Below are 10,226 nucleotides of genomic sequence, written 5' to 3'. Positions count from 1 at the left end.
TAGGGTGTAGGTTGCAGTTACAGGAGTTGTGTAGGGTGTAGGCTGCAGTTACAGGAGTTGTGTAGGGTGTAGGTTGCAGTTACAGGAGTTGTGTAGGGTGTAGGTTGCAGTTACAGGAGTTGTGTAGGGTGTAGGTTGCAGTAACAGGAGTTGTGTATAGTAGGGTGTAGGTTGCAGTTACAGGAGTTGTGTAGGGTGTAGGTTGCAGTTACTGGAGTTGTGTAGGGTGTAGGTTGCAGTTACAGGAGTTGTGTAGGGTGTAGGTTGCAGTTACAGGAGTTGTGTAGGGTGTAGGTTGCAGTTACAGGAGTTGTGTAGGGTGTAGGTTGCAGTTACAGGAGTTGTGTAGGGTGTAGGTTGCAGTTACAGGAGTTGTGTAGGGTGTAGGTTGCAGTTACAGGAGTTGTGTATAGTAGGGTGTAGGTTGCAGTTACAGGAGTTGTGTAGGGTGTAGGTTGCAGTTACAGGAGTTGTGCAGGGTGTAGGTTGCAGTTACAGGAGTTGTGTGAGTTGTGTAGGTTGCAGTTACAGGAGTTGTGTAGGGTGTAGGTTGCAGTTACAGGAGTTGTGTAGGGTGTAGGTTGCAGTTACATGAGTTGTGTAGGGTGTAGGTTGCAGTTACAGGCTTCAAGTTAGACGCCTTCAGACAGCGCCACTAGGTTCACATAATGTATTTCTAACAGGCTCACTTACTCACTCTTACGTTTGCTAGGTTTTCCCTTTGTCTTATAGTAATGTTTATCAGTCCAAACAACATCTTTTCAATTCTTAGATTTGGAAGTATTTTTATCTCATAACGTTTAATTCGCACATGGGTGAGTGGAAGGTTTAAACTTGAATGTATGGTTTAGTCAAGGCCAAGGGCCAGGGTAAGTTTAAACCAATGGACTTTATATCTGTTTTAGCTTGAAACCTTCGTTCCCATCAGCTTTCAACATTCATTTTCATTTTAACACAGTTCTCTTATTGTTTAGGCTACCTTGCTTTGTTTTCTTATCGTACCCAAACTCAAGTAGGTTTTAATTTATAATTTTGTAACCTACTAATCAAATTTCAACAATTGTATTTCTGATTTAAATTATCTTTTGTATTTGGCTTTATCAATTAAAAAGTCAATAAAATTTATTTCATAATTGCTCATTTACCTACCAGCCTCAAGAATCTTAAATATTCATGGCAGAAAGCCAAATATCAATATTTATTAAAATTAGAAAATTTCATGCCGATATCTTAACTACTGATATCTTAACTGCCGGACATTTTACAAAAAGCACAATAAGGACGGCTAATCTATCAGCCAACCAGGCTATGGAAGGTATTTGAGAGGGTTCACTAACTAAAAGTTAGTGATATGATAAAGCATAACAATCTTATAAAAGTATAAAGAAGTTGGGCCACAGTGCGCCATACACGGGGATTAAGTTATTATACATTTATTTATATATCCCTTTCCATTGCTTGTAGCTTTCAGTGGTGCACGATAAAGCTTTGCTAGTTTGTTCGTCTTTAGACAGCACATCGGACAATAAAAAAGTAAGTATGGCCACTATACAGCCATTATGCCAATACGGCCACCATACGGCTATCATACAGCCATCTTATGGCCACCATACGGCTATCATACGACCACCATACGGCCACCATACAGCCACCATACGGCCACCATACAGCCACCATACAGCCACCATGCAGCCACTACACAGCCACCATACAGCCACCACACAGCCACCATACAGCCACCATACAGCCACCATACAGCCACCATACAGCCACCATACAGCCACCATACGGCCACCATACGGCCACCATACGGCCACCACACAGCCACCATACAGCCACCATACGGTTATCATACAGCCACCATACAGCCACCATACAGCCACCATACAGCCACCATACAGCTACCACACAGCGGCCATACGGTTACCACACGACCGTAATAAATCATAATAATTTAAACGCGCAATTTTAAATTACACGTTAGCTGATGTTATTTTAATTGGCCATGATTTGCAGTTTTATAATGAGATATCTAAATGACTATCATAAACAATAGAACCATCCTGTGCAAAAGTTCTTTATCCTTTTATAGTTTTATTTTGTTAATTGATCTATTATGTATTGTATAGTACCTAATTGTAATAATGGATATTTAATGTCCTTGCACAGCTGCAGGAGAGTGGATTTTATATCCATGTTGTTTTTGTAGTTATTTTGCATCTTAACCAGAAACTGGAATAAGCTGATAGTAGTATTAACTGCACTAATGCACTGTGAATACCTTACAACTTTACAACAGAGCGTAATTGTGCAGTTAGTACCTACCTACATTTTATGCACCTTTTAAACTGCACAAATTGTGCTCTTTATTTCTAACAGGGTTATTATAGCTTATTACTTATTATAGAGTACTAAGCAAACGTGTAAAGTGTGAATTTTTTTCATAATATGTATCAACTTCTGTCGCAAAAGATCATTCGAGAAACTTTTATTAGATTACTATTTTCTTTTAGAGGACACTTAATCAACTTTCCTGCACTCCAGACCCTTTATTTCAAATGTGATCAATGCACCTTAAATGTGTTCAATCCTCTAGTTAATAAGTTGATATTCGGTCGTTATTGTTGGGCTGTTCGTATCATTGTTGATAACCTTGCAGAGTGCTTTAGGTTCTACTTCCTTAATAGCTTCAAGCTTTATGTAATTTAACAAGGTACTCTACATGAATAATCTGATTTAGGTGAAGTTTGTTTGTTTAAATCCGGACGGTTCCGGAATCCGGAAGTTCTCATGACTGATTTACAAAAACATACTATTGTAAAATAATGTGATATAAAAAATCCTAATAGAATAGATGCATTAAATAAAATTTGGAGTATTTTAAGTAAAGAAACTGCTCACAGGAGACAAATCCAGGACTCTGATCTCATCACGTGATCAATAAAAAATGCTGCTGCCTATAATATGACGAAATCAATTTTAAATATCAAAGACTTTCAGTCTTATTTATTTGACATAAAAACAATTGTTTATTTTGACTTGTAATGCATGATAAGATGATAGTCCCTATTAAATTATAGTGGAACGTTATCAATACTCTTTGGCCAGCCACTATTACATCGACTTGCAGCAACTCCTATCAGTTTTAAAAGCCGTCATTAATAATCTGCTGTTAAATAAGGATATGATTCTTTGTTCGGCAGTTGCATGTTAAACGTAAATTTCTACAACTCTACAATTTATAACGTGACACAACAATGAAGGTAGTCATATTTTTTTTGATGGTCACGTTTAAGATATTACGTAATCATTAAAGTACATCCAAAAATTATGCCCATAATTGATCCCGGTCTCTCCTTTTCCGCAATTATTTGTGGTGGCACCACCAATAATCTATATTGTGTGGTGCCACGTGCAAAAAGGATTTCCACTTTATAGCCGTTCAAAATCTCAACCGTTCGCTAATTTCTGCTGTTTTAATTGTTGTCCAAATAGGCCGCCAAAGATCTATCGGATTTTATGCCGACCTTTGAAAACTAATTTCCCGCCGTGTGAAGTGAAGGCATGGTTTCATCGCTTGAACAGTGTTACCTTATTCGTGTAAGGTGGTATCTAAATTGGTAGTCGCGCTTGCCAGCACTTAGTCTCCATAGTACAATTGACATAAAGAGTGTTCTCAGTAGGAGGTACCTGTTCCTAACTTCCATTTGATTGTTTATATGTAGTGTTGAAAGTAAATATAATTAGTGAGCTTTCGTTCGGCGCCACAGGGGGAATGCTAATTGAAGGAGTCTTAGAATAGCTATGAATCAATTGGGTAATCTGGTGGATTCGTGTAGTGTTATTGAGTCTCATTCTGATAGTTCTTTTATTCAATGTCGATACGTTTAACGTTATTCAGCTATTTATTTCCATTAGAATCTGTCTTCACTGAGTCTCTTCTGTCTCAATCGGAAATTTGAATAAAAGAGCTATGGATCAATTGGAAATATACCGTTTATTTTTCACTTTCTTTGCGTTATTTTTAACTTTATTTTTTAGGGCCTGTATTTACTTTTGACTAATATTTCCTAAATATATTGGTTGTGATAATACACATATTTGTCCTGTGGCCAATTAGTCTAATTAGTCTAATTTATTCACTAAATTATTTACTTTCCAGATATCATGGCTCTCAATATTACTCTCCTCCAGTCAGAGCTGAATAGAAGCGAAGAGGTTACAAGAGTTGTTCAAACATTGTTTAAAATTATAAATTATGTTATATAAATTATATTATATAATTACCTATATATTATTTATATAAATCAAAAAAATAAATCTGTAGAAACCAACAAATTTTATTTATTTTTGGTTTTCTTTATTTTATGTTTGCTTATTGGTTTTCTTAATTCTATGTAATATTACTAGATACTAATATCCTATTTAATGATTATGATAATATTACTAGATACTAATGATTATGATAATATTACTAGATACTAATATACTTGCAGATAACAATAGGAGTCTTTTACTGGATAGTCCTGATATTATGTTGGACAGGGAACACATTTATCCTTTACGGCACTGTAAAATACAAAGCAATTAAACTGGATCCTATGTCAGTGTGGTTGGTACAGAACCTGGCTTTTGCTGATTTGGGGCATGGGATGTTCCATTTACTTCCAGCCGTTATCACAGCTAGTGCCGGGTTAGTGACAAATTAGCGACAAATTAGTGACAAATTACTTTATTATAGTAATAAAGGTTTAGGGCATGGGATGTTCCATTTACTCATTTACTTCCAGCCGTTATCACAGCTAGTGCCGGGTTAGTGACAAATTAGTGACAAATTAATGACAAATCAGTGAAAAATTAGTGAAAAATTAGTGACAAATTAGTGACAAATTACTTTATTATAGTAATAAAGATTTAGGGCATGGGATGTTCCATTTACTTCCAGCCGTTATCACAGCTAGTGCCGGGTTAGTGACAAATTAGTGACAAATTAATGACAAATCAGTGAAAAATTAGTGAAAAATTAGTGACAAATTAGTGAAAAATTACTTTATTATAGTAATAAAGATTTGGGGCATGGGATGTTCCATTTACTTCCAGTCGTTATCACAGCTAGTATCGGGTTAGTGACAAATGCAGGCAATTTATATATCATACTCCTGAAGTAATATAGTAAAATTATCTGCAGCTTTTTATCGACATAAATCTACAATTGTTTTTCTCAGGTAATAATTGTTTTTCTCAGGTAATAATTGTTTTTCTCAGGTAATAATTGTTTTTCTCAGGTAATAATTGTTTTTCTAAGGTAATAATTGTTTTTCTCAGTTAATAATTGTTTTTTTTCAGGTACCGTTGGGTCTTAGGACCTGGACTTTGCAAAGGACTACTAATAATACGCTACGTTTTCATAGACTGCAACTCTTTCCTTATCAACGCCATGGTCCTTAATAAACTGTTCAGATGTCTCCGTCCCCTTGACGCTCCTCCGAGTCGTAAAGGAAAGATCTTTATAAGCTTGATAGCCCTGCTGGGAAGCAACCTTTATACGATAGTCACTCTCGAAGGAGTCCTCTCGCTAGAGGTATGAAGCTGCAGGATTTATTATACAGGGGCACTAGGAACTCTCTCCAGCCATTTTCAAGCATGTCTCCCTGATTACATACTTACATACTGAGCTCATATTACTTGTTAAGTTGTTATATAGTACTAATATAGTAGCGTGAAAAGTATTAAAACTGTGTTATCGTCTTAGATTAGATCAAAAAGTAGGGAGACAAATGGGCATTTTAAAAGCTATTAAAGTATAAAAGCAACATGTTTAACAGGTTGAGTACGTACCCTACCTATTAGGTTGTGGTATCATAGAAGACCCTAATGCTCCTTACCGACTGAATGACGTCATACTCACCTGCATAGTCGTGGTAAGTATAGTATTATAGTCAATGAAACAATAATTTTTATTTTTAATTCGTTTAATAATAAATTGATAAAAAGGTAAACCGTAATTTAGTTAACTAAAAATACAACGAAACAATAAGTTTTCGATAAAATTATGTTATAAATTAAACCACGATTTGAGGAATAGAATGTGCTATGATGATTGATGATTAAACGGTAAAATGTATTTAAATTTTTCCGAATTTTAGGTATTTTTAAATGAGGCACTGAATTAAGGATCACAACAAAATGTTATTTCGCATTCAAATGCATCAATCAGAAAAATATATGGCGTAACAAAAAGAAGAAAAAATTCTCAAAAAGCAAGATTGTCTAACTAACAAAAATCGCCACACACCGACTTTAACGAGTGTACCACTACTAGTCACTACTAGTCACTAATAGTCACTACTAGTCACCACTAGTCACAACTAGTCACCACTAGTCACAACTAGTCACTGCTAGTCACTGCTAGTCACTACTAGTCACTACTAGTCACTACTAGTCACTACTAGTCACTACTAGTCACTACTAATCACTACTAGTCACTACTAGTCACTACTAGTCACTACTAGTCACTACTAGTCACTACTAGTCACTCTAAGGTAAGATTTAAATAAATGTGATGATGTTTGCCCCCTAAGGTAAGATTTAAGTAAAGGTGATGATGTTTGCCCCCTAAGGTAAGATTTAAATAAAGGTGATGATGTTTCAATGTTTTTAGGTCGGCCCCTCTATAACCCTGATAGGACTGAATTCGTGTTTGATTGCTCTAGCGTACAGTAAAGGAACTTCAAGTATAAAGAAAGCTAATCTTCTCATTGTAGGTAAGTACTATGTAATTAAAATGTTTTTATGGAAGAGCTAGATGGTTTTTTAAAAGATAATGTTATATTAAATGAAGCAAGGAGTGATTGTTGACTGTTGATATAACGAATTTGTTATATCGTAACAAATTACCTAAAAATAGAACATTTTGCAGGGCTAATAACGTTTATGTACGTGGCGTCCAACATGCCCTACTTCTTCTGGATGTTACAGTACTACAACTTTATACCGCATCTACCAGGCCTAGCTATGGTCAAATACACACGTTTTGTAACACTTATGCTTCAGGTTTGTGTATCTAAAATATAACTTATATTTAACAGAATGTTTAACTAGTATTTAACTAGTATTTAACTAGTGTTTACTGCAGGATTATAATTCTTTGAAACACTATTTACTATTATTAGATTTAAACTTAATGCCTGGAATTCCACAATCTTGTGTTACCACTTATCAATCATTTAAATTAATTGTATCATGTATCAGTCGCTTAATGAAATTAATAAAATTGAAATTTACAGATGTCGTGTTTTGTGAACCCTGCTATTTATTACCACACGAATGCTCGTTTCCGCGTCTTTACCAACGGTTTCTTTTTACATCTCTTCTCAGCAATCAAAGGGTAAGCTTGAGTATTGTGGGTATATATATTATACCATAAAAAATTGCCTTATATGGTAGTGTTGCCTTGTTAACATTGCCTTGTATGGTTGAAACTTTAAATATTCACAGAGCATGCAAGAATGCTGAATGAAAAAATCACTTTTTGTTCATTTGATAAGAATTCCCTGATTGTTATTTTATTATAATATAATGAAATCTGATTCGGTGATTTCTTAATTCAAATTTATTAAATAAAAGCATGGAGATTTTAAAAATATAGACCTTGTCATCATTATCAAATTCATTCCTTCGATTAACAGTATAACCTTCGCGAAAAACTGTCACGTGACTTTTGTTTTTGTGAATTTTGCAACGCTCTAACCGAAACCCTAACTCCAAGCCTGACTCCAAGCTAACCATGCTCCTAACCAAAACACAGTTTTTTACTGACCTTCTTGAAGCAGTGCTAAAAAAGGCTAAAAAGATCTATAAACTCATAGCAATAACCATAACCATGCAGGGAGAACGGAGCTATGAATGTGGAACAAAGATTAAATAGATTATCAAGTGTTTCCTCAAACATTGGCGAACAACGTAAATATATCCAAAATGTATCTCTCCCTGGTCTCAATTTCAATCGCAATGGTGTGAAGCCACTGAACCGGCGTTCTTCGTCACTTCTGCTAAAAACGTGATAGCATCAATTGGTGAGCTACTGCTGGGACCACTCTCCAACTATACGTATAGCATTACTCTTGCTCCTTTTTGAGCTGCTGGGGCCACACATCTATAATACGTATTATAGCTCGCCCTGCTCCTTTTCCTTTTAGTCTGGTTATAATACTCTTATGCAAAGAAGCTCCGCTGTATTTATGTAGGTGCAGTGCACCTGGTGCACTATTTATGTAGGTGCACTCTTTCGTCTTCTTCTCAACTCTTAGGGTTAACTTGGGGAGAGAATTTGAAGTTGCCTCCTCAAGATGATGAGTATGGTAAGTGTAAAGTGTCAGCATTTTGTCTAAGCTGAGGTAAACTGCTGAGGTTACAACTTTTCAGTGTTATTAATGTGTCTAAGCTGAGGCGAATTGCTGAGGTTATAACTTTTCTTTAGACGTCTTAAAAGCATGTGTAAAAAAAAAGAAAGTGCTGTGGGATGTTCAATGTTCAATGTTCATTGCTTGTAAGTATTGTCAATAAAATATTTATTTTATGCAATAATCCATGTTGAGAAAGTAAATGTTTTACAATTTCACATAATGTTATATTCATGTAGAATTTTCCCAGTGCCGGTAATCCTTTCCAATGGTGCAAATAATTATTCCGTTCTTCAAATCAACTCAACCACAATTTGCAGGGCTGAAAGGAACCAGGATTGGAAAAGACTTCAATCTACAGAGCAGAGTTCGCGTTCACAAAGTTCCCGGGGCTCTTTAATTACGGCTAGTTTTAAGTTGCAGAAGAACTTGAGATCAAAGTCTATCATCAGTGGAAGTGGTTCTCCTCGCACTGTGGCTACATACACCCCTGCGGTGAAACCTATGGCAAGAATTAATCCTAATGGTGCAACTGCAAGCAATTATAGTCCTGGTCTGATAAATTAACTGACACTTCGAATTAGAAGTATTGGTGAAAATAATTCCGATTAAAGCTTAGGGTATATACTATATATAAAAATGTCTCTGCTCTAACATTTAGGAAAGATTATGATTAAAAGCAAAATCCCAAATTTAAACAGGTCCTGGACAGTGGTCATTTCTTAAGCTTAAATCTCTAAATGGAAGATAATAACATTTATCATTTTCTTTACACTCATTATAGGATAAGACGCTTTTACATATTTCAATCTAAAGGGTTTTTTAAATCTTTAGAATCATTATAAAATGAAATGCTGTTGCTATGGCGTCGCACTAATGCATATTAGTTTGTTTAATGTAATCAAAGGTACAACAAGTTGCTTTTATCATCCAATAAATGTATAAATATAATCAATTGATCATTTTTTATTTAAAGAGTTTTATAAACTAATTTTTCTGTAGAAAGTCTTATATGCACTTCTCCAATCTCCACGTATCGTTCCGGGATGTAAAAACACAGCACGCGTTTGTGTGTGCTATATTAAATATCCACTCAAGTGTTTTAGGCGACTCTTACTAAATCGCTCGCCCAAAAATTATCACGTGACTTTAGTTTTAATGGTTTTTCAGCCGAACAATACGGTTTTACATAAACCCTAATCCCAACCCTTACCACAACCCTAACCCTAACCCGACCACTGAACAATCGAATTTGTGTTTTACTGTAAGCTTGTCACGTGACCAAAATAGTTTTTTGTCCATAACTCTTCAGGGAAGCATTTTTACCCTACGTCAGGGGGGGGGGGGGGGGGGTGATTCGGAATCAGCGTCCTAAAATACATCGTTCATCATTATTTCATAGAGTGCAGAGGGGAGGTTTTAAGAAAAGCTCCCAATCGTAAATATTATATACTACGCACTGCGTGTTTCTGATTTTATTTCGCTTCGTTAGGGAATTTCGTGGCCATGACTATCGCTTTGCGATCCACACATTTCAAAACCGATATATTTATAAGCGAAACTTTAAAACCAATTTATAACGTTGGCGATAGATAGCAATTTAAATACGTTCGTATCATCTTTACTTACTAATGCATGACGCTAAGTTTTTCATTTGTGCGTTTGTTAAGAACCACTCAAGAAGGTTACACATTTTGAGAAATTGGCCCTGTCTAATATTGAAGTAATTGCCTAATTACACGTCTCTATATATATATATTATATATACTTATAGTGTAACCTAGTACACACTTACTGGTCACGTGTCTCTCGTGAGAACTAAAC

The 10,226-nt window shown here is 35.5% G+C and overlaps 1 protein-coding gene across 2 annotated transcripts; it reads left to right on the top strand.

Moving 5' to 3' along the window:
• The first annotated feature begins 3,838 nt into the window (after nucleotides 1–3,838).
• On the top strand, nucleotides 3,839–9,303 carry LOC134824405 (uncharacterized). Of its 2 annotated transcripts, XM_063836306.1 has the most exons (8): nucleotides 3,839–4,218; nucleotides 4,497–4,693; nucleotides 5,347–5,581; nucleotides 5,826–5,921; nucleotides 6,662–6,764; nucleotides 6,920–7,053; nucleotides 7,287–7,387; nucleotides 8,723–9,303. In XM_063836306.1, exons 1-8 carry the CDS (start codon nucleotides 4,168–4,170, stop codon nucleotides 8,967–8,969), a joined length of 1,164 nt encoding a protein of 387 aa, XP_063692376.1. In that variant the 5' UTR covers nucleotides 3,839–4,167; the 3' UTR covers nucleotides 8,970–9,303. The 2 variants fall into 2 exon arrangements, with proteins under 2 accessions (XP_063692376.1, XP_063692377.1); XM_063836307.1 differs by lacking the exons at nucleotides 3,839–4,218; nucleotides 4,497–4,693 and adding an exon at nucleotides 4,918–4,967.
• The last annotated feature ends 923 nt before the right edge of the window (nucleotides 9,304–10,226 follow it).

Source organism: Bolinopsis microptera, chromosome 12, assembly GCF_026151205.1.
Source record: "Bolinopsis microptera isolate Bmic1 chromosome 12, MBARI_Bmic_1.0, whole genome shotgun sequence".
Classification (NCBI taxonomy): Eukaryota; Metazoa; Ctenophora; class Tentaculata; order Lobata; family Bolinopsidae; genus Bolinopsis; species Bolinopsis microptera.
This window is presented reverse-complemented; position numbering and strand designations above follow the sequence as displayed.